The sequence below is a fragment of the Heptranchias perlo genome, chromosome 16, assembly GCF_035084215.1.
Source record: "Heptranchias perlo isolate sHepPer1 chromosome 16, sHepPer1.hap1, whole genome shotgun sequence".
Lineage (NCBI taxonomy): Eukaryota > Metazoa > Chordata > Chondrichthyes > Hexanchiformes > Hexanchidae > Heptranchias > Heptranchias perlo.
The window spans coordinates 40,222,344-40,247,825 of NC_090340.1; the positions used below are offsets into that span (position 1 = coordinate 40,222,344).

The 25,482-nt window shown below is 41.3% G+C and overlaps 1 protein-coding gene across 2 annotated transcripts in view; it reads right to left on the reverse strand.

Moving 5' to 3' along the window:
• Positions 1 to 25,482, reverse strand: part of ap1g1 (adaptor related protein complex 1 subunit gamma 1) — a 108,357-nt gene that overhangs the window by 78,330 nt on the left and 4,545 nt on the right. For both annotated transcript variants that reach the window (XM_067997997.1, XM_067997998.1), the window contains exons 2-4: positions 5,027 to 5,230; positions 2,808 to 2,932; positions 169 to 310 (exon numbers count right to left, since the gene is read on the reverse strand). In XM_067997997.1, the coding sequence (XP_067854098.1) occupies positions 169 to 310; positions 2,808 to 2,932; positions 5,027 to 5,227 (468 nt within the window). In that variant the 5' untranslated portion in view covers positions 5,228 to 5,230. The remainder of the gene's footprint in view (positions 1 to 168; positions 311 to 2,807; positions 2,933 to 5,026; positions 5,231 to 25,482) is intronic.

Here is a 25,482-nt window from a genome sequence, read left to right on the forward strand (position 1 = left end):
AAACTAATGCCGCTTTCACTCCGGTGTCAGGTAAGGGCCTGACTTTGGATTTAGGCTGCAGTGAACACTGTATCTGCAGCAATTCGAAACTGCTTTAAACTGATGCTACACTAAGTGTAAATGCATTCGAAGGTGCAACAGCAAGACTGCAGTATAAAAATCCTTTACCTTTTTCCTCAGGTAAGAGTTGGATGTTTTCAATAGTTTTTCCACTTCACCAGCAAGATCTCTGCACATCTCTGATGATCCCATACAGCCGAGTGTGCACAGAGCCAGGCCCTGTACATACTGAGTACTGTGGTTCAGGTCACTGAGGAAATGGTTAAAAAAAAAATCCCATTAATGTAGAACCATGATGCAGTTTCACAATATGGGCACAGTTGTTCCTCGTCAATAAATGTTTTTAGCTATAAATTCCTGAAAGATACTTAAAACTATAATCCCAGTTATTTTAAGCATTTCGAACAAATCTAACAAAGTCCATCTTTGCAAAGTGAACAGAAATTTTGCTGGGAAATGACAGTTCTGTCACCAAGATCAAGTACAATTAATTTAGAATGAAACATGGCTTCCTTCCCCTTTCCCTCCAATTTCCTTCCTCCTACAAAGAGCCAACGTTCAAATTGGAACTCCACCAATGAGCAGCTGTGAGGAATCATGGTCATGGGGGTATAGTTAATATGGAGAAAGACTGCGATAAAATACAAGGTGACATCAATAAACTTGCAGATTGGGCATGTGATTGACAAATGAATTTCAATACACAAAAGTACACATTTTGGTAGGAAGAATAAGGAGGCCACATACTCCTTGGAAAGTAAGAGTTTAAATGGGGTACAGAAGCAAAGGGATCTCGGGGTACATATACACAAATCACAAAGTAGCAATGCAGGTTAATAAGGCCATTAGAAAAAACAAACGAAGCACTGGAGTTCATTTCTAGAGGGATAGAATTGAAAAGCAGAGAAGTTATGTTAAACTTGTCTCGAACCTTGGTGAGACCACACTTAAGGAGTACTGTTAATAGTTTTGGTCTCCATATTATAATGCGGCTATAGAGGCACTGGGAAAGGTGCAAAAAAGATTTACAAGGAAGATACCAGAACTGAGGTTATACCTATCAAGATTAAGCAGGCTGCGGCACTTTTCTCTCAAAAAAAAGACTAAGGGGTGACCCAATCGAGGTCGTTAAGATTATGAAAGGGTTAGATAGGGTAGGTACAGAAGATGGTTCCATTTGCGGGGGAGACCAGACTAGGGGCCATAAATATAAGATAGTCACTAATAAATCCAATAGGGCATTAGAAGAAACTTCTTTACCCAGAGAGTGGTAAGAATGTAGAACTCGCTGCCACAAGGAGTAGTTGAATGCATCTATGCTCATCGCCTCAAGAGCAAGCTAGATAAAACTGAGAATGAATAGAAGGATATGCTGATAGGGTTAGATGAAGTAGGGAGGAAGGAGGCTTGTTGGAGCATAAACACAAGCATGGCCCTGTTGGGCCAAATGGCCTGTTTCTGTGTTAATTCTATATAAGCACTCAATATTTGAAAAACAAAGCGCACAGATTCTCTGTGGTTCTAACAGTCTTTTCAGCTTCAGGGGAAAAAATATTTTCTCTCATTAAGCTTGTGCAGTTCAATATTCAAGAGCCTATATTTAGTGACCTGTTTAAGCTGAGGCAATTGGGATTAGAGGAACCTTCACATGGTTAACGTTCACAGGATGATGCTGCAGCAAGATGTTTTCCTCTGATATCACAAAAGCTATGAGCCTGATACTTGGAATATATAGACAACTCTGGATTGCAACAGCAAAAGTTCTCGCTCTCCTTCACCCACCTCAGAGGATCACCAAGCTTGGTCAAGATCTATGTCCCTATCCTGTTGTACATCTGGTCTTGGAGCTTTTGTGGCAACCAAAAAGGCAGCAGCTCTCTGCTAAAAACAACTAAACAAAGGAACTGTTGCAACATGAAAGAAAATATTCCTGAAGACTGCAGAGCACATCTAAGTTGAATTCACTGCTAGGAACACAAAAGGGTGTGATGTCAATGTAAAAGCCGCATTCAAGCAGAGCTTTGACCACCAAATTCTACCCTAGACTTCTTACTGCCCATTCTTCCTGCCTCCCCATTGGAAGAGCAATGAAGAGGCACTGATTTTCCATTCTTTTGACCTCTGCGCCTGGATTTGGGTCCCAGGCCACAGATGTGGAGTTCACCTGGTTTACATTAATAACAGGAGTACCACGCAACTATCATTGACAGCACCCTTACAAACACACAAGTGCCATAAATAACAGTATCTAAACTATGCACAACAACACTGAAGATAATCACAAGACCTTGACCCTAAATGTACCGTCAGATCTTCTAATTAAACCACTGGACTGTAAATAGCCTCAACCAATGCTTCAGATCAGGCCACCAACATATGCACATATCTACCAGCATTTGAAACAATGCAACGTACGTAAGTGCTCAAATTCATCTGCTTCTCATCCCAATTTCTGCAGTACACAATATGATGGTTACTAAAATATGGTCGTAAGACATGAAAACATTAAAAACCTGTTTCGGAAATAAGATCATTGAATGATTAAAAAGTGAATACGAGCAAGTATTTATATTATTTGATGATCAAAATAATTTTACAATAATCCAGCAGTAATTTGCATATTCACAATTTGTTTTAAATGCTATGTCCAGAATTTCAGCATAGTGAAATAAAGTAAATACACAAACTGGTTACGTAGCATTAAATACTGAATTAAATTACTTGGTATTTTTAAAGACAGCACTTACTTTTTAATACAATTTGTCATGAGCAAGTGGACATCTTGCCGTTCATCGAGCAATAACATAGCACCTAGATAACCAATCCTCTTGTCTGTAAACTTCTGTGAGGCAATCAGCTTCAGGCACTCCAACTGCAGTGATCAAAAATACACATGCAAAATACTTCACAAACAGGACAACTTCAATGTTAAAGATTCAGAGGGAGCAAAACACACTCAGCATAAGCTCATCCATAGAATTTCATCAAGACAACCACCAATTTAGGCTCTGCGTTTAGACAACAAAAGCATTGATAGTGAATTGGAGTTTTCTTAAATTACTAATTACGTGACACTAAAGAGAGCTCATAGGAAAAGGAGTTACTGCCCTCTTGTTTCGACATATTTTGGTCATCTGCTTGAAGGCAAATCTGTGGCCAGTCATAAAACACTATACTGGCAAATCTGTATCAATTACAAAACAATACAGTGGCACCTGTAAATGGGATGAGGAGCTACGAGGCAGTTCAATAAATCACTCCCAACACGAAAAGGACCAAAAAGAACACGGATTGAAATATGACTACAGGGATGAACTTTAACCAATTCTCTGTACTTGGGTAGTGCCAAAATCTACCCAAGTCAAAATAAGACATTAAATACAGATAGTTAAGAAGTGAGAAAACAAACTGAAAAGGTGAAGAGAGGAAACACGATGGTAAAGTTTTAAAAAGTGAACAGGTTACTTATAATTCAAAAGAATAAAAATAGAAGTTAAGGGGCAGTGTCTTAGGATCACTCACATTGTTGATTTCAGAGTGAGCATCATGATATTACCATTTACTACTTAAACACAAAAGGATATCCCTCTTTTGCACAATTTAAGCACATTTTCAGTGTGGCAGGACTTCTGCCCACAACTAAAATACATACCTGAACCCAGTTTTCTGGTTTCAGGGTCATTAAAACATAAATGGCATTGTCATTGGCCTCTGCCAGGAAGTATGCCTGAAACAGGGCAGATAGATTGGCTACAGCAGGCAGAGGCCAGTGGTCCCCAAGGTTCTGGTGTAAATGCTGAAAATTTAAATCAAGTTTTTTTTTAAATTTGCACTTACGCCTATGCAATCAGTAGTATAAGCTATTATGGATTTAAATTTCAAATGGCACTTAACCTGCCCATGGCAACACTGGACTCCAGGGATGAACAGGTATGTCCAGTGTGAAAATGTCACAATATATGTCAGATGACATTTGTCATTAGTATATTTCAATATGCCTACTCATATGGGGTATGTAATACATCGTTCCTGAAAGTGATTACTCTTGTTTAAGCATCGCTTCAAAAGGGAGCCAAACACCTCAACCAACTAACCCCTCTTCGTGTGACCAAAAAAATAAATCACAGTGCTGGTAGATGGGAGGCATTGCAACCAAGCTCAATTGTGTTCAACTAACATCCACACCAAGCACCGTTACAAGAGGAATTACCAGACAGCGATTGAGAGAAAGAATCTGGGGCACTATTCTCCCCCCTCCCTAGGAGACAATGATGCCAATTGTGGTGTCTCAAATCTGCCTCAGCTGAAAACATCAGACCAGGATCAAGAGAGCTCAAGTGGTTAATAAAAAAAAAATCAGAATTCTTGGTAATTGATTATTTGACATTTTTCCTCCATAAATTTTCTCCCTCCCCTTTCTCACACACCAGTTCCCATTTGTTTTCTTGCTCAAGTGGTCATGTTTCATCTGCGAGTCTAGATTGGGCGGTGGCAAGCTATCTGATGGGCATCGAAGCCAAACCTGATCCTGTTGTCACCCAACATCCAGGCAACCTGCAATTTGAGCAGGGATCACTAAATAGCTAACAAGAACCGTGGCTCATTTTTCCTCTCCCTACTGCAGAGGAATGGAAGCCATTTGTAACGGTCCCTATAGGTACCCAGCTAACTCAATATATACCCAAGATAGAACCTGGAGCCTCTCTGGCCTGTGTAGCTCATCTACTCAACAACTGATTTAATGCATAGCAAAATTCTCTGAAAACAAGTTTATGGTAGCAATTCAGAGATTGACATGAGAACAAAAGACAACTATTAACTCAACTATTCATTAAGTTTGCTGATACGAGAACATACCAAAACAGATTTAAATTTGACAATTCCTTTAAAAAATAACCTCATCTTTGCTTATATTCTTCTCCTCCCCTCCCCCCACAGAAACGTGGCAACCACATTGGCTGTTTACCTGCCCAAAGTGTGCAGGATATCCTAGCATGTGCATGTAAAGTAGTTTTGCCACATTTCGACAGCGGTATGTATTATCCTCTTCTCTGAATGAAGATCGTATTGAAGCACATTCCTTCTGAATCATCTCTCGCTCCTCAGCTTGGGTCCTGGCTGTCCGGATAGTCCGGATTAGCTCCCTCAGTCTGATGGGGGCTGGCATCCTCTAGAGCGCAACACAAAATTTTCATTATAAAAAACAGCCTCAGCAAACAATATCCTAATTATATCCATCGTAAGGATCTACTTTTGAACTCAAATCATGTCAAATAGATAAATGACACTAATTTCAAACAGTGTTGTAGACCCATACTTAGGTCAGTTTAAAAAAGACAAATATTGATGTATGCCCCATAAGCCTTTATTATAAAACAGAAGTGCTTTATGGGTACTTGTTACAAATACACTGTAAACACTTAACAATACCTGTATACAAAGTCACATGTACCATATTTAGAATAACATGGGTGGGAAATTTATGAAGTGGAAGACAAAACAAGGAATGCTGCCTTTTCATTTATTAGCCCCCATGTGGCACAAGTAATGTGGCCAAAGCCGTACTATCAATATGGGGGTTAAATTTCCTGTGGGGTGCTAATTGAAAAGTTATATCCAAAATAATGCTCTTTTGTGTGCTACCAAGTTGCACCTAAATTTCCTGTGACCCTCATTAACATAAGCCAAAACTTAAAAATAGGCATAAACAAGCGGAGATCAACGTATACAATCAGGGCTCCAAGGAAAGAGTGATGCTCACACCATATATTTCTTCTTTAAGTATGAAGATTAAACGATTCAAGCCATCATTCATGCACATTAGGCATAGCATGTTTAAAAACATGCCATGTGGAAGCTTTTCAATTTTTCATATGACCCATACTGATGCCATGAAATGCATTCAAAGAAACAGAAAACAGTGCAGGCCTCTAAGGATAAATTTTTCAAAATACTTCAAAAAATTTTAATGACTGTTTTCTGCTGCACCTATAATTCTGTCTGTATTTTCCCAACCACTTTGAACCCACCGAATTGCAGGAAGTTCATGTGTACAGCCTTTAGAATGGGCACAGAAGCATTATAATGAGCCAAGATGCATTTGGGCACATGAATTGATAAGGCGGACGCAAAAGATAGAGGAAATTTGGGTGCAGCGTAATTACATGCATAACACATTTGCACCAGAGTCTCCTCGATCTATTATGACAGGTATTTGCATTACACCCCGATTACCTGCATCTCTCTGTACAAATACACAAGAAATTTCACCACATGGTGTTAGAACCACAGCATACTACATGTTTTTTGGATATGAAAAGTTAAATCAGGATTTGTCCATTCATTCTGCAAGGAGGTACGCGTCTTCCATATGAAGTTTGGTGCTTTACTTCCATTTTCTGCTGTGAAGACAAATGCAAAGAAACAGTCTAACTGCAATACTATTTCTTTCCCCTCCAATTCCATTTTCCCAGTATTGCTTTCAAGGGGAAGCTGAGAAGGCACTATTTGGAGCAAGGTACAGCTAGGGAGGTGAGAATTACTTTCTTTTATCTCACACATAATATATAAAAAAATCTGTAATATTAGCAATGCTGGCAAGACTACATTTGTTGCCCATCTCTAAATACCCTGAGATGGTGGACCTTTATGAACCACTTCTGGCAATGGTTTTAGATAGGAAATTCCAGAATATTGACCCAGTAACAATGAAGGAACAGTGATCCATGTCCAAGTATACAAAATCCTGGTTAGACCGCACCTGGAGTACTGTGAGCAGTTCTGGGCATCACACCTTCGGAAAGACATATTGGCCTTGGAGGGAATGCAGCGTAGGTTTACTAGAATGATACCCGGACTTCAAGGGTTAAGTTACGAGGAGAGATTACACAAATTGGGGTTGTATTTTCTAGAGTTTCGTAGGTTATGGGGTGATCTGATCGAAGTTTATAAGATATTAAGGGGAACAGATAGGGTGGATAGGGAGAAACTATTTCCGCTGGTTGGGGATTTTAGGAGTAGGGGGCACAGTCTAAAAATTAGAGCCAGACCTTTCAGGAGCGAGATTAGAAAACATTTCTACACACAAAGGGTTGTAGAAGTTTGGAACTCTCTTCCGCAAACGGCAATTGATACTAGCTCAATTGCTAAATTTAAATCTGAGAGATAGCTTTTTGGCAACCAGAGGTATTAAGGGATATGGGCCAAAGGCAGGTATATGGAGTTAGATCACAGATCAGCCATGATCTTATCAAATGGCGGAGCAGGCACGAGGGGCTGAATGGCCTACTCCTGTTCCTATGTTCCTAAGTCAGGACTTGGAAGGAAACATTTGAAAAACTCATAGTTACTTAAGATTTCTTCATTAATTTAACTTATTTCGCTTGGTTCTTTATTATGGCAACTTTGTGCTTTTGATTCATGTCAAGTAGTAAGTGTCCAACTCATTTCACTAAAGAGCCTTTCAGAGGAACTTGTTAGATCAGCCTGCCACTAATGTTATCCAGTGAAAGGACAATATGCTACCTATGGAGCCAGTCATTATTTTAATTACATTTTTGCTATATATTCTATCAGAACATATTTCTCAAGCACAAAGCTCAAAACTTCACAATGATTTGTTTGCTGTGTCATTTAACTCCTGCAGTGACAATGGCAAAAGTCCATGCATGCACACTAGAGAATTTAGGAAAAAATGTCACTAGTGAATCAAAATGAACACAAGTCACCCTCCACCCCCAGCACAGAAATTAGTGAATGGCTTAATAAAAGCAACTCACTGGACCATTGTTTCCCCCCCTATTAAGAAAATTAAGGTGAAATGCCAAGGCCCATAGTGCAGGACACCACAAAAGTTGAAAAGACGACAAGATAAACCGAAGAGTGGTAAGTTTTAAAAGCTGAAGATTGCTTGAGAAAGGAAAGACTTAAGACGGCCAAGGATTCCAGAGTTTTGGAGTCCTGAAAAAGATTTAGAATAAGACAATGAACAATGAATCTTAAAGTGAACACAGTTGAACTTGAAGTGCATACCAAATATAAACTGAAAAATGAAATGCAGTTTGAACCAAACACAAGAGGTTATCATAATCCGATGGCTGAATTCATGAAAAAAGGAACCACGGCTGAAACAAACTGAAATTTGAAGAGAGCCAAGCAAAACATCTTGTGCTGAGTACACATACCTGAAGTGTGCATTCACACACTATTGGTGCAAATCGATTCTGGCTTCACACCAATGCTAAACTAGGGGTGTAAATCTGGAGTGCAGGCCCGACTTGACTCTGGAGAAAAGTGGAGAGATTCCCTGGAAGGGGATAGTCTCACATTATTTCCATTTGACACTACTGAGTTTAAATCCAGCGTGGTGTCATACCTGATTGCAAACCCACAAAATTTCAATGTAAATGCAGGGATTTTCCATTCTCTGCTTTATGAACATTTAAATGTTTTAACTGTTGGTAGGAAGCTCAGGCCTGTCTCAGAGATAGCTGCAGTGTGAAGTCACAAAATGTACAGTCGTATAAGTAGTCTATTTGGGAACTAAGTTGGATATTGTACTAAATCTTCAGCTGTCCCGAAATAAGATGCACTTGAAATTTTGAACTAATTCATACAAAAATGTACATTTTGTGCTTTTTCTGCTCATGAAGGTGAGGAGGTTAATGCTGGGGAAATGGAACCTTCCCATTTTCAGGCACCTAGTGTCAGCAAACACTCCCAAATCAGGGATAGTACACGGAGATACAAGTAAAGCTTCCATTTCTCTGACCCAATAATGTGTTTCAACTCTAGAGAAACACTACTACAGCAGTGTGGAACTTTTCCCCTATTTCCCACACTAATCACCCTGTGGCTGCAGTGACATTGCCAATTAGTGCCAGTTTAATGCTGTAGGGCCATGCATACTAAGAACTGGATTGAGGCTGCACCAAACTTGTCACATTTTAGACCCCTACAGGCAGACTGCCATCAGTCTGGGCTGGATTTGAACCCAGGTCCTAGATGTGAAAGGCCTGTGTCCAAACCATCAAAATCACAGAGCATCCCCAATATGCATCATCAGCTACAAATAAATCATCTGAATCTTCTGTTGCTTTTCCCATTTTACTATCCTGCTCTCCAGTACAACTTGTAACAAGGCAGTGTATATTATACACCAAGGGAGATGGATTCAAGTCCAAAGCCGTCGGTTGCCTGAATGACCTCTTAGTTAGGAAATGGTGCAAAGCCTGCGCTTTTTTTTTGGGGGGGGGGGGGGTTTGCAGGAAGAGGGGAAGACATGGAAGGGAAGAAAAGGGACAGCATGAAAATGTAGCCCAATTAAATACAAGAAATAACACAAATTTCAGAATTTTGAAGTGTCCTAACTGCTCTATGAGTTTAATCCCTGTTTAGTTACTGCTCACATGTACCCAATTTACAGTGAACTTGCTTTAAGCATTTTTGCACCTAAACTTAGTTGAAAATGTATACATTTCTCAGGAACCTCTCAGTTTAAAATCAATTAAGATTAAAGTCATATGGCAAAAAAAAAATCTATTTTCAAGTTCCTTTATTGTATTGTTCCACATCATCAGTTCATTACCTCTTCTTCAGACTCTGGTTTACTGTTCATCCCCATCACCTGCTCCACCATTGGTGGCTGTTCTTGGTCATGACATGCGCGCTCTTTAGCAGTTTCTCCCAAAACCATTACTTCTCTACCCTGGTTCAAAGTTTCCTTAAAATGCATCTTTTCGACCACACTTGGAAATTGATCAAACTCTTCTATGAGCGGTGCTATAAAAATTCAAGTCATTATTAAAAAAAAGTAACGAAATAGTAACTTAATATTGCAGTCAAGGTGATATCTACAACAGATGAAGCTTCATATTCATCATGCCTGCACTTCTTCAAATTATTACCTTGTTATTCACAATCTCAAATATTGCACTACATTGGGCAATAAATCACAGCTCTGTGAACATCGGAGAAAAGATAACAAAGGGTCACAGACACTGACTGGAACTGGTTATCTCTAGGATTTTGTTTTTATTTCAAATTTCAAGCATTTGCCATTTTTGATTTTTATCCTGTGGTGCAGTAAATTGCTGGATGACTTAAAACTTCAACCACCAAATAAAAATCTCTTAATTTACACAAACCTTTTGTTCTATAGAGGCATATACTTACTGGAAGCCATAATCAGTCTAAGGGTTGCTGTGGGTACATTTATTTAAAAAAAACTTAAGGTAATAATGTCAGTGCTGAAAAACAGAATTCTAATTCCATATTGAGCTTTCTGTGTCACCATTAAGCACTCCTAAGTCAAGCATAGCAACACCTGTTGACAAGTAACAGTCATGTAACTAACTCAAAATTGTCTTAAATTCAACCTCAAGAGTACTTCTCTAATTGCATTGATAGGAGTTTTCTCATTTATATATGCCAACCAACCTTAAGGCCTCAGACAATCATGCCACTAACCAAGAAATGGGTTAAGATTGCCAGAAATACTTTTTCCTAAGGACCCATACCACAAGCAGAGAAATTTCCCTTTGACATGGTCTAAAATCCACATTACAGAGAAAAATCATTGTACTCAAATTCTAGGGAAGAAAGGAGGGAGAGAAAAAGAAAATGAGAAAGTAGGATAGAAAGGAAAAGAAAGTATTTATGTAACACTTTACCACATCCTCAAAGTCCCAAATGTTTCACATCCAATTAATTACTTCTGAAGTGCAGTCACTTGTGCTGTAAGCAAACACTCCAGCCAATTTACACACAAAGATTCCACAAATAACAAACGAGATGAACGACCAGTTGATTTTTTTTGGTGGTGTTGATTGAGGGAGGAATGCTGCCGAGCACAATGGGAAAACTTGCTGCCAACTGAGCCAAGGTAACACTTAATTGAGCATTTCAATCAAGGTCAAAGAACAACTTCATATGAATACCAAATAAAACATGGCAGATTAACTGAAGCTCGTGGACATGGAGTGTCAACACTAAGAAGTACAACCATCTTAAATTGCAGAAATTTAAGGCCACTGGATGATACTCAAAAAGGAGTGCATAGATGACTTTTATTTCAATTTGCAGAGATATTTTCTGTATCTTTCCATAGCACAGGCCATATCCCTAAACTCACCACAGTTGGAGTATAACTAACGTTCTTCCCAGTTGTGAGGACAGAATTCTGGAACTGGGACCTTCAAAGGCCTTCAGCAATTCTCTCCACTAATTGTTTGCAAATTGGCTGCTGCATTTGCCTCTATAACAGACACTGCACTTGAGATGTAATCCATACGCTATGAAAACATGGAGATGTTGAAAGGTCCTGTATAAATCCAAGTTATTTCTTCAATTAGGATGCATCACGTGTTCCTGTGCCTCCTTGAGGAAAGAGAAGGTGGGAAAGAAGCACACAACCAGAAAACATGCTTTTTTTGCAAATACCTGAATTAGTTTTCACAAGTGCACAATAAAAAACTAGATCACTACAAGAACTACAGAATATTGAATCAGTATTTCTTATACTGTTCCCTCTGACAAAAACTTGATGACAGGTAAACTTACAAGTAAACTTAATTTGCACTAATTATTTTTATGGATGATGTCCTTAAAATATCTGCCACTGTACCATACAACATTCCACGTGATGCATTTCATGAGGTGCACCTCATCTAACATCAAATTCTCCCAACAAGGACTTCTATTGTGTAAAGGAGAGAAGGTTCTCAAAATAAATTCCCATGACTGCTGCACCACAAATTAGACTGAAAAGTCAAATAATGGTTCTAGTCATACACATTCAAAACCAGCTCAGTTGATTTGCACTCGAGTCTAATTTTCAAGGTAACACATTGAAGCACATCACCATGGAGACATTTCCATTACGTAAAGTCTTCAGCACCATTATTCTTTTGAAACCACTTTGAACACAAAGTAGAGAAAGCTGTAAACCAATTTTCCCCCTTTAAAATCTGTATACTACTCGCTTCTCCTCATTTGACAAAGTCACCATACCAAAATCATCGACCGTAAATATTTATTTCATAAAGCCAATCTTTTGGAGACTTAAAATGCCTGGTGGCGTTTAGACATCACTGGGGTAGTCACAATGAATGGTCACAAACATAACTAGTTCCTTCAAGAAGGTGATTCTGAATACAATGGACCAATGTGTACCCATGCAAAGCAAAGGTACCAAGGCTTAAAGGCACTCCTGCCTAGTTGAACTGGACTACCCACAACTCAGAAGGATAAAAAAGGAAGCAAGGCCATGAAGGAAAATGGCACAGAATTAAGAGATTCAATACCAAAAAGGTATGCCAGGAGTGTAAAAAGGGCACCAAAATGGCAAAGAAATATTTCAAATTGAATATGGCAAGAGAAATGAATGATAATATCACTAAACAAAACTTCAAGAGAAAAAGAAAAACAAGGGATGGAGTGGGATCAGGTGAGAGCATGACAACCGATGGTACACAGTGACTGTAAAAGTGCTAAATAAGTTTTTTGCCTCAGTTTTTACTAGGGAGGCGACAGGTAACTCATTTAGTCGGAAAAGGGAACTACAGGGTGTTGCAGAGGGAACTGGTGAAACTATTCACATTACTATCAACATGGTTGCCGAACAGCTGTGCAAACTTCAAGTAAATAAATCTAAGGGGCCCGAATAAGATGAGTCCAAGGACCCTCAAGGAAATAAGGGAGGAAGTTGCAAGAAATCACCAAATAGTGGAGATGCCTGGGGACTGGAGAAAGGCAGGTGTAACTCCTATTTTTAAGAAGGGTAGTAAAAAGTGACCCAGGAAATTAGAGACCAGCAAATTTAATGTCCACTGTGGGTACATTTATCAAAACCCTTATTAAAAGAAAAAAATCAAATTGAATATGGCAAGAGAAGTGAAGGATAATAAAGTTTTATAAATAAAGAGAAAAGAAAAATGAGGGATCGAGTGGGGCCAATGAAAGTGGGATCAGGTGAGGACATGACATCTGATGCTGCAAAAGTACTAAATAAGTTTTTGGTATCATGGAGCATCTGGATAGAAATAAAATCATTAAAGATAGTCAATATGGGTTCATGAAGGGGTGGTCCTGCCAATCTAACTTACTGGTTTTCTTTGAGGGCATGACAAAGGAACTTGATAGGGGTAGTATGGCAGTGGATGTGGTGTACTTGGATTTCAGCAAGGCCTTTGATATAGTTCCTCTGCAAAGGCTAGTACTGAAGATAAAGAAAGTAGGAATTAGTGGAAATATTTTACAATGAATATGTAATTGGTTGACCAACAGAACCCAGCCTGGGAGAATGTTACTAATGGGGTCCCACTAGTTTGGGACCTCTTGTTTAATATCTTCATAAATGATCTGGAGCAAGAAGTCACAAGTACAATGACTACATGTGAAGATGATACAAAGTTAATAAAAGGTGTCAGACTCCAAAGCTGAACAGGATAGGCAACAGGAGGATTTGAATATACTTGGGAACTGGGCAGACAGGTGGCAGATGAAATTCAATGTAGAGAAATGCAAAGGGCTTGACATGGGGACAACAAATCCAGGAACAGACTATTACTTAAATGAAAACAAAATAATGTGCGTGGAAAAAGAATCAGAGGTACTCACTGACAACAAATTGAAGGTATCGCAACAATGCTTAGTGGTAGTGAGTAAAGCAAATCAGATGTTGGAATGTATTAAAAGGTCAACTTTGAGCCAAAATAGTGAGGTAATCCAACCACTTCATAAATCATTGGTGCGACCACACTGTGAATGCTGTGTACAGTTCTGGTCATCAGAAAGGATATTGCAGCTATTGAAAGGATACAGAAGAGAGCAACCAGAACAATTGAGGGGGATTAAGGGACTGGATTAGGAGGAGCAATTATGTGAATTAGGTATATTCCTACTGGAAAAAAAGGTTAAGAGATAATAGGATTGCTGTTTTTAGGATTCTGAAGGAACTAGATAAGCTAAACTTAATAAACTAAGTAAGAACACAACAAGCTGTTTCATCTTGTCCAGAACAGTAGAACCAGAGGACACGGCCTGCACATGAAACTCATTTGCGGAAACATTATTTCAGCGAGCGAGCGGTCAATCTATGGATCAGGCTCCCTAAGCAGATAGTACTGAATCATTCAAATGCAAATGATAGATTTCTTTCAGAAAATAATATTTTAGGATACAGTGTATGAGTAATTTGATACATGACATATGGCAACTATGGCATGCTTGGGAGGAACAGGTGGACCTTTCTACCACTGGGGTTTTCCTCACCTCATGCCGGAGTTTGGTGTCGACTAATTGATGGAGATTGATTGCTATGATTAGTCAACAACTCAATTACAGAAACAAAAAGGAACAGGAGTAGGCCATTCAGCCCCTAGAGGCTACTCCGCCATTCAATTAAATCATGGCTGATCTGTACCTCAATTCCATTTACCCGCCTTTGCTCCATATCCCTTGATACCTTTACCTAACAAAAATTCATCAATCTCAAGTCTTGACAGCTCCAATTGATCCAGCACCCAGTCTTAAGGGAGAGAATTCCCGATTTCTACTATCCTGTGTGTGGAAAGTGCTTCCTGATTTTGCTCCTGAACGGTCTAGCTCTAATTTTATGTCCCCTTGTTCTTGATACCACCACCAGAGGAAATAGTTTCTCTATCTACCCTAACGAATCCTTTTAACATTTTAAACAACTTGATCAAATCATCCCCCAATCTTCTATACTCAAAAGGAATAAGCGCCAAGTTTACGTAACCAGTCTTCACAATTTAACCCTCTAAACCCCTACGATTACCAGGATGATAGGTGAACTAGATGGACTGTGGTCTTTTTTCATCCAGCAATTTGTACGAAAGTTTTAGGAATCTTGCCAAATTATCTTATTCTCACAAAAATTCTTCATCTTCAAGATGCTATGCTAACATACTGCACATTGGAGAACTAGATATAAGCAGAATCCCAGATTTTTTAATTGAAGTACCTGTACACCTCTCCAAAACATCACCTGCATCACCAAGATCTCAAACTTCACATTTGATTTGAAATGCAACAATCAAATTATGTAACATTTAGCATCAATATGATGGTGGCCACTCTTCTAGTGTCACTGCCTGTGGAGAGAATCGTAGAATCTTACAGCACAGGAGGCGCCCATTCTGCCATCACGCCTGTGCCGGCTCTTCGAAAGAGCTGTCCAATTTAGTCCCACACCCCAGCTTTTTCCCCATAACCCTGCAAATTAGTTCTCTTCAAATACATTAAAATCACCTTTTGAAAGTTCCTATGGAATCTGCTTCCACCACCCTTTCCAGGTTGTGCATTCCAGACCACTACTCAAAAAAAAAATCATTTCCCCTCCAGTTTTTTTGTCAGTTATTTTAAATCTATGACCTCTGGTTACCGACCCACTTGCCAGAGGAAACAGTTTCTCCCTACATGCTCTGTCAAAACCCCTCATAATTTTGCATACCTATGTTAGGTCTTCCCTTAACTGTCTCTGCTCTAAGGAGAACATCACGGCTTCTCCAATCTCTCCACTTAACAGAAGTCCCTCACGGTTGGTATCATCCTAGTAAACCTCCTCTGTACCCTCTCCAAGGCCTTCACATCCTTGCTGAAGTGTGGTGCCCAGAATTGTACCCAATACTCCAGCTGAGGCCTAACCAGTGATTTGAAAAGGTTTAGCAAAACTTCCTTGCTTTTGTATTCAATGCCCCTATTTACAAAGCCAAGTAGCCCATACTTTTTCTTAACCACCTTATCAACTTGCCCTGCTACCTTCAAAGATTTATGAAAATGCACCCCAAGGTCCCTCTGCTCTTGCACCCCCCTCTAAATAGTACCATTTAGATTATGAAAAGCAAAACACTGCAGATGCTGGAAATCTGAAATAAAAACAGAAAATGCTGGAAATATTCAGCAAGTCAGGCAGCATCTGTGGAGAAAGAAACAGTTAACATTTCAGGTCAATGACCTTTCGTCAGAACCATTTAGATTATAATGCCTCTCCATGTAGTTCCTCCCAAAGTGTAACACTTCACACTTATCTGCATCGACCATGTGTCTATCCATTTCACCTGCATGTCCTCCTAAAGTCTGCTACCATCCTCCTCACTATTTACTACATGGCCAAGTTTTGTATCATCCGCAAACTTCGAAAATGTACTCCTTATACCCAAGTCCAGATACATTGATACATTTTTAAAAAAAGCAATGGTCCTAATACCGATCCCTGGGGGACCCCACTGCATACTTCTCTCTGGTCAGAAAAACATTCATTCCCCATCACTCTCTGCCTCCAATCTAATTACATACCCAAGTTACCACCCTCCCTTTAATCCAGTGTGCTTCTATTTTCTGAATATATGTCTGTTATGTGGTACTTTATTAAATTCCATATATACATCTACTGCACTACCTTCATCAACTCCCTCTGTTCATCGAAGAACTCAATCAAGTTAGTCAGACATGATTTGCCTGTAGCAAATCTGTACTCGCAATCCTTTGTTGACCTATGCTTCTCCAAGTGAGAATTAATTTTGTCCTCGACAATGCTCTCCAGGAATTTTCACACCACTGATGTTAGACTGACTGTCCTGAAGTTACCAGGTTTATCCCTCTCCCCTTTTTTGACTGAGGGTGTAATATTTGCAATCCTCCAGTCCTTTGGCACCACTCCCATAAGATGGCAAAACCTATTTGTTCAGATGAGTCTCAAAGCCTCTGGAGGAAGCAGTATTACATTCATCTATTTCACTGCACTCTTGCTGGTGACAATGCAAAAAATTAAATGAGCCATCACTATGTAGGCATGGATAATCAAATTTGATCAGGGGAGAGTTTGTTTTAAAGTAAATAGTAGCCTCGCTATAGCCCGCTTGATTGACACCCCATCCACCACCCTAAACATTCACTCCCTTCACCGCCGGCGCACCGTGGCTGCAGTGTGTACCATCCACAGGATGCACTGCAGCAACTCCCCAATGCTTCTTCGACAGCACCTCCCAAACCCACTACCTCTACCACCTAGAAGAACAAGGGCAGCAGGCACATGGGAACACCACCTGCACGTTCCCCTCCAAGTCACACACCATCCCGACTTGAAAATATATCGCCAACCCTTCATTGTCGCTGGGTCAAAATCCTGGAACTCCCTACCTAACAGCACTGTGGGAGAACCTTCACCAAACGGACTGCAGCGGTTCAAGGGGGCTCACCACCACCTTCTCAAGGGCAAATAGGGATGTGCAATAAATGCTGGCCTTGCCAGCGACGCCCACATCCCATGAACGAATTTAAAAAACCTATGGAGAGCAAATATATGCGTCATAGCAAGCTGTTCACTTAAGTGAATTACTGAATTTGTGATGTGGCTGAGACTCACTCAATGTTCAACCTCTATCAAATATTATCCTTTTCAGCAGGCCTCTGGATCGTCTGCCTTCTAATTATGGAGTTCAACCAAAGCATGTCCAGTATAGGAGATTACAAGTGTTAACCTTAAGTACTGTGGTTAAGAATGAACTAGCATTCATAGAACATCTTTCACATTCAGAACATCCAAAAGTGCTTAACAGCCAATTCATTGCTTTTGAAGTGTAATTAATTTTTTTTGTAGGCAAATGCAGCAGCCAAGTTGCGCACAGCTAGGTCCCACAACAGCTACGAGATAAATGAACAGTTAATTCCTTTATTTTTTTGGAGGTATTGATCGAGGAGTAAATGTTGGCTAGAAGAACACTCACTTGCTTGCTTTTCTTCAAAAAGTGCCACAAGAACTTTTACGCTCACCTAAACAGGCAGGGCCCTTGGTTTATCGTCGCACCCGAAAGGCAGCAATGAAGTGTCAGCCTGGACTATCCATTGAAGTCCCGGACTCTTAGGCGAGAGTGGCACCACTGGGCCAAGCTGACACATGTAATCTTCCAAAAGTAATTCACTGGCTGTGAAGAGCTTTGGGTTGTCCCAAGGACATGGAAGGCACTATATAAAACGCAAGTCTTTCTTTCTTGTTACAATGCTTTTTCATCTGTCCATTGCAGAGGTTGGAGGTTTCAGCTCAAAATCTTTTGAAAAGTGCCAGCCAAAAAAATTAACTTGTCAAAATGTTAGTCAGCTGATGTTTCTGTGCAAAACTGATGAATCTGATTCCAGCTGTTAAATCAAATGGATTTTACAAGACTTTGTAGAAAGATTGGCGAAACTTTTCAATTTCTGGACCACACTGAAAAGTACATAAACTCATCAGCAGTGAGTCACATGGAACCAATAAATATCAGATCAATTACTGGTAAAGCTTTCCAGGTTGCCATATAGCAACTGATAGCAATCATAAGAACATAACAAATAGATGCAGGGTTAGGCCATACGGCCCCTCGAGCCTGCTCCACCATTCAATAAGATAATAACTGATCTTCAACCTCAACTCCACCTTCCCCCCCGATCCCCATATCCCTCAATTTCTTTTTAAATCAGATTTACAAAGTCATAATATCAAGACTTCAGTATTTATGTGCCTGGCCAATGCTGAAATTGTAATTGTAATTATTTTTTAAAACCAGATTGCCACCCAACATAAAAGTCATATTAAAGTGATGTGACAAACACCAGACTGTACATTAGGACAGTGAAGAACACAGGCCAGTCCTAGAAATACTGAACTGCCAACTACTTCTGCAGGCAATTCCAGAGTAGAAAATTAATAACCAAAAGGTACCATAAGCAATACATTCACCCTATTCTTGGGCCGTTAAATCAGCTTTACACTGATTATTTTCCTAAATGGATTACAAGCCAAATGGAATCATATTACATTACCTACAGAGTTTACTCTTGTGTTTCATCATGAACATCATGCAATTCTCAACAATATAGCTAAAATAAACAAATGTCAACACCAATTAACACAACTTAAAGATGGACTACGCAACAAAAACACAGAACATTAAACCTTAGATAAGATTATTTCCAAGTACAAATTTGTGCACAATATCAAGGTACTTCCACCACTTTCATGTCACTTCTAGAATAATATTTTTAATATTGTGTTAAAGCCACAAAATAAAGATGGTGGAGCTGATTTAGTAAAGGCCAAAAGCCTGCTTCCACTGTAACAAAAACCTTTGGTGTTTGTCTGCCCAAATAAAACCTAGAACAAGATGATCAAGTAACATTTCTTCAAATCAGCATCTGGTACACAGGTGGAAGATCGAGAAATTCCTCAAGCATTTGCCCTCTATCTTACTGGAGAAAATGTATCTCTTGCAAACTAAACCAGCCAGTTATACAGATCCACCTTTTGTTTCACATTTTCCAGCTTCAACACATTGTTATCTAAAATTCTGACCTGTACTGTGTGCCAAAGTAGAAATGTTCATATAAACATGCAAGTGTTCACATGACAATCTACTTGCATCTAAATTTTATTATTCACAAAAGAATACAATATACGTGTCATACTGCTTCTACAGAAAAACCCTGGACACCGTTCAATTACAATAGCAACTTTCATTTATACACAGGACTTCTGAGTAGGAAGAACATCTCCGATTGCTTTCCATAGAGAATTGTAAACAATTTTACAACACCAAGTTATAGTCCAGCAATTTTATTTTAAATTCACAAGCTTTCGGAGGCTTCCTCCTTCGTCAGGTGAACGATGTGAAAATGAAATCCTCGAAATGAAATCGCATTTATAATTCACAGAACAATGCTTGGTGATTACAGACAGTTTTTTCAACTGCCCGTTGCCAAGGCAATCAGTGTGCAGACAGACAGGTGTTACCTGCCAGATCTCAGAATATACAAATCACCAAAAAAAACAACTAACAAAAAAAAAGAGGTAGAAACATAGAAAAGACAGCAACTGACCCGTTATATTAAAAACAGATAACATTTGTTCGCTGGTGGGGTAACGTGTAGCGTGACATGAACCCAAGATCCCGGTTGAGGCCGTCCTCATGGGTGCGGAACTTGGCTATCAATTTCTGCTCGACGATTTTGCGTCGTTGTGTGTCTCGAAGGCCGCCTTGGAGTATGCTTACCCGAAGGTCGGTGGATGAATGTCCATGACTGCTGAAGTGTTCCCCGACTGGGAGGGAACCCTCCTGTTTGGCGATTGTTGCGCGGTGTCCGTTCATCCGTTGTCGCAGCGTCTGCATGGTCTCGCCAATGTACCATGCTCTGGGGCATCCTTTCCTGCAACGTATGAGGTAGACAACGTTGGCCGAGTCACAGGAGTATGAACCATGCACCTGGTGGGTGGTGTCCTCTCGTGTGATGGTGGTATCTGTGTCGATGATCTGGCATGTCTTGCAGAGGTTACCGTGGCAGGGTTGTGTGGTGTCGTGGACGCTGTTCTCTTGAAAGCTAGGTAATTTGCTGCGAACGATGGTCTGTTTGAGGTTGGGTGGCTGTTTAAAGGCGGGTAGTGGAGGTGTGGGGATGGCCATAGCGAGGTGTTTGTCCTCATTGATGACATGTTGAAGGCTGCGGAGAACATGGCGTAGTTTCTCCGCTCCGGGGAAGTACTGGACGACAAAGGGTACTCTGTTGGTTGCGTCCCGTGTTAGTCTCCTGAGGAGGTCTATGCGATTTTTTGCTGTGGCCCGTCGGAACTGTCGATCGATGAGTCGAGCGTCATATCCCGTTCTTACTAGAGCGTCTTTCAGCGTCTGTCGGTGTCCATCGCGTTCCTCCTCGTCTGAGCAGACCCTGTGTATTCGCAGGGCCTGTCCATAGGGGATGGCCTCTTTGACGTGGTTAGGGTGGAAGCTGGAAAAGTGGAGCATCGTGAGGTTGTCCGTGGGCTTGCGGTAGAGTGAGGTGCTGAGGTGCCTGTCTTTGATGGAGATTCGTGTGTCCAAGAAAGAAACTGATTCTGAGTAGTCCATGGTGAGCTTGATGGTGGGATGGAACTTGTTGATGTTATCGTGTAGTCTCTTTAGTGATTCCTTGCCGTGGGTCCATAGAAAGAAAATGTCGTCGATGTATCTGGTGTATAGTGTTGGTTGGAGGTCTTGTGCAGTGAAGAAGTCCTGCTCGAACTTGTGCATGAAAATGTTGGCGTATTGGGGTGCGAATTTGGTCCCCATGGCTGTTCCGTGTGTTTGGGTAAAGAACTGGTTATCGAAGGTGAAGACATTGTGATCCAGGATGAAGCGGATGAGTTGTAGGATGGCGTCCGGAGATTGGCTGTTGTTGGTGTTGAGTATTGATGCTGTCGCAGCGATGCAGTCATCGTGGGGGATACTGGTGTAGAGTGCCGAGACGTCCATCGTGGTGAGAAGTGTTCCTGGTTCAACTGGTCCGTGGGTACTGAGTTTTTGTAGGAAGTCTGTAGTGTCGCGACAGAAGCTGGGGGTTCCCTGTACGATGGGTTTCGGGATGCCCTCGATGTATCCAGAGAGGTTCTCACACAGGGTTCCGTTGCCGGATACGATAGGACGTCCGGGTGTGTTGGCTTTGTGTATCTTTGGGAGGCAGTAGAAGTCTCCCACGCGGGGAGTACGTGGGATGAGAGCGCGTAGGATGCTTTGAAGGTCTGGATTGAAGGTCTTGATCAGTTTGTTGAGCTGGTGGGTGTGTTCTTTGGTCGGATCTGCGGGTAACCGCCTGTAGTGTTCCTGGTTGTCCAGTTGTCGGTATGCTTCTTTGCAATAGTCCGTTCTGTTCTGTACGACTATGGCTCCTCCTTTGTCCACTGGTTTGATGACGATGTTGCGGTTGGTCTTGAGAGCGTTGATGGCGTTGCGTTGTGCTCGGGTGACATTCTGGACTGTCTTCTGAGTGCGGCTGATGAATCTGGCATTGACGCATTTCCTGACAGCTTGAGCATACATGTCCAGCTGAGGGCAGCGACCCTCCGGAGGAAGTGGAGATGGACACAGAGCAGGTAGAGAAGAAACTAGGGGGAGGTGACCAGACCATAGACACAATCAAGAAGATAGTTCGAAGACGCTTTTGGAAATGGCGAGAAATAAGAAAATTTGAGGGCAGGAACATAATCTAGAATCATAAAATGATACAGCATAGGAGGTGGTAATTCAGCCCATCGTGCCTGTGCCAGTTCTTTGAAAGAGCTATCCAATTAGTCCCACTCACCTGCTCTTCCCCCATAGCCCAGCAAATTTTTTTCCCTTCAAGTATTTATCCAATTCACTTTTGACAGTTATTACTTAATCTGCTTCCACCACCCTTTCAGGCAGTGCATTCCAGATCATAACTCGCTGCGTAACATTTTTGTCCCCCCCCCTCCCTATCACCTCTGGTTCTTTTGCCAATTAACTTAAATCTGTGTCCTCTGATTATCGACCCTTCTGCCACTGGAAACAGTTTCTCCTTATTTACTCCATCAAAACCCTTCGTGACTTTCTCATTACAGCACAGAAGGTTTGATAGAGAACAACCCCAGATTCTCTAGTCTCACCACATAACTGAAGTCTTTCATCCTTGGTACCATTCTAGTAAATCTCATCCGCACCCTCGCCTAGGTCTTGACATCATTCCTGAAGTGTGGTGTCCAGAATTGGACACAATACTCCAGAACTGGGGCCTAACCAGTGTTTTATGAAGGTTTAAAATAAATTCCTTGCTTTCGTACTCTATTTATAAAGCCAAGGATCCTGTATACCTTTTTAACAGTCTTCTAAAGTTGACCCGCCACCTTCAAAGACTTGTTTACATGCACCCCCCAGTCGCTGTTCCTGCACCTGTTATAAAATTGAACCATTTAGTTTATATTGCCTCCTCTCATTCTTCCTACCAAAATGAACCTCTTCACATTTCATAGAATTACATAGAATGTACAGCACAGAAACAGGGCATTTGACCCAACAGGTCCATGCGGCGTTTATGTTCCAAAGGAGCCTCTTCCCTCCCTATCAGCATATCCTTCTATTCCTTTCTCCCTTGTTGTTTATCCAGCTTCCCCTTAAATGTATCTATGCTAGTTGACTCAAAGATTCCTTGTGGTAGGGAGTTCCACATTTTAACCGCTTTCTGGGTAAAGAAGTTTCTCCTAAATTCCCTATTGGATTTATTAGTGACTATCTTATATTTATGGCCCCTAGTTCTGGTCTCCCCCGCAAGTGGAAACATCTTCTCTACGTCTACCCTATCAAACCCTTTCATAATCTTAAAGACCTCTTTCCGGTCACCCCTCAGTCTTGCGGCAAAGGCTCGATGGGTGGCCGAATGGTTACAGAATAGAAGGAGGCCATTCTTTGATTCTCTTTTCTAGAGAAAAGAGCACCAGTCTGTTCAATCTTTCCTGACAGGTATAACCTCTCAGCGCTGATGTCATCCTAGTAAATCCTTTTTGCACTTTCTCCAGTGTCTCTATATCCTTTTTATAATGTGGAGACCAGAACTGTGCACAGTTCTCCAAGTGTGGTCTAACCAAGGTACTATACACGTTTAACATAACTTCTCTGCTTTTCAATTCTACCCCTCTAGAAATGAACACCAGTGCTTGGTTTGCTTTTATTTTTAAAATAGTCTTATTAACCTGCATCGCTACTTTTAGTGATTTGTGTATCTGTACCACCCAGATCCCTCTGCTCCTCTACCCCATTTAGACTCTTACTTTCCAAGCAGTATGTAGCCCCCTTATTCTTCCTACCAAAATGTAATACCGTACACTTATCTATATTGAAATTCGTTTGCCAATTACATACCCATTCTGCAAGTTTATTGAAGTCTTCCTGTATTTTGTCGCAATCCTCCTCGGTATTAACTATAGCCCCCAATTTGGTGTTGTCCACGATTTCTGAAATTGTATTTTTGATTCCAGAGTTCAAATCGTTTATGTAAATGGTGAACAACAGTGGTCCCAGCACCGATCCTTGTGGAACATCACTTCCCACCTTTTGCCAGTCTGAGTAACTACCTTTAATCCTAGGGCTATGGGCCCCAACAACATCCCGGCTGTAGTGCTGAAGACGTGTACCACGACTAGCCACGCATCTAGCCAAGCTGCTCCAGTACAGCTACAACACTGGCATCTACCCGACAATGTAGAAAATTGCCCAGATATGTCCTGTCCACAAAAATCAGGACATCTAGCCAATTACCAGTCTACTCTCAATCATCAGCAGAGTGATGGAAGGTGTCGTCAACAGTGCTATCAAGCGGTACTTACTCACCGATGCTCAGTTTGGGTGCCGCCAGAACAACTCTGCTCCAGACCTCATTACAGCCTTGGTCCAAACATGGACAAAGGAACTGAATTCCAGAGGTGAAGTGAGAGTGACTGCCCTTGACATCAAGGCAGCATCTGACCAAGTGTGGCATCAAGTAAAACTGAAGTCAATGGGAATCAGGGGGAAAGTTCTCCAATGGCTGGAGTCATACCTAGCACAAAGATGGGAGTGGTTGATAGAGGCCAATCATCTCAGCCCTAGTACATTGCTGCAGGAGTTCCTCAGGGCAGTGTCCAAGGCCCAACCATCTTCAGCTGCTTCATCAATGACCTTCCCTCCATCGTAAGGTCAGAAATGGGGATGTTCGCTGATGATTGCACAGTGTTCAGTTCCATTCACATCCCTCAAATAATGAAGCAGTCTGTGCCCACATGCAGCAAGACAGGGACAACATCCAGGATGGGGCTGATAAGTGGCAAGTAACATTCGCGCCAGGCAAGTTCCAGGCAATGACCATCTCCAACTAGAGAGTGTCCAACCACCTCCCCTTGACATTCAACAACATTACCATCGCCAAATCCTCCACCATCAGTTAAGTTTCTGGTCACCATTGACCAGAAACTAAACTGGACCAGCCACATAAATACTGTGGCTACAACAGCAGGTCAGAGGCTGGGTATTTTGCGGTGAGTGACTCACCTCCTGACGCCCCAAAGCCTTTCCACCATCTACAAGGCACAAGTCAGGAGTGTGATGGAATACCCTCCACTTGCCTGGATGAGTGCAGCTCCAACAACACTCAAGCTCGACGCCATCCAGGACAAAGCAGCCCACTTGATTGGTACCCCATCCACCACCCTAAACATTCACTCCCTTCACCACTGGCACACCGTGGCTGCAGTGTGTACCATCTACAGGATGCACTTCAGCAACTCGCCAAGGCTTCTTCGACAGCAACTTCCAAACCCACAGCCTCAACCACCTAGAAGGACAAGGGCAGCAGGTACATGGGAACACCAACACCTTCACATTCCCCTCCAAGTCACACACCATCCCGACTTGGAAATATATCGCCGTTCCTTCATCGGCGCTGGGTCAAAATCCTGGAACTCCCTACCTAACAGCACTGTGGGAGAACAGAGACTGCAGCGGTTCAAGGCAGCAGCTCACCATCACCTTCTCAAGGGCAATTAGGGATGGGCAATAAATGCCAGCCTTGCCAGCAACACCCACATCCCATGAACGAATAAAAAAAAACTTCTCTTATCGCGACATTGCT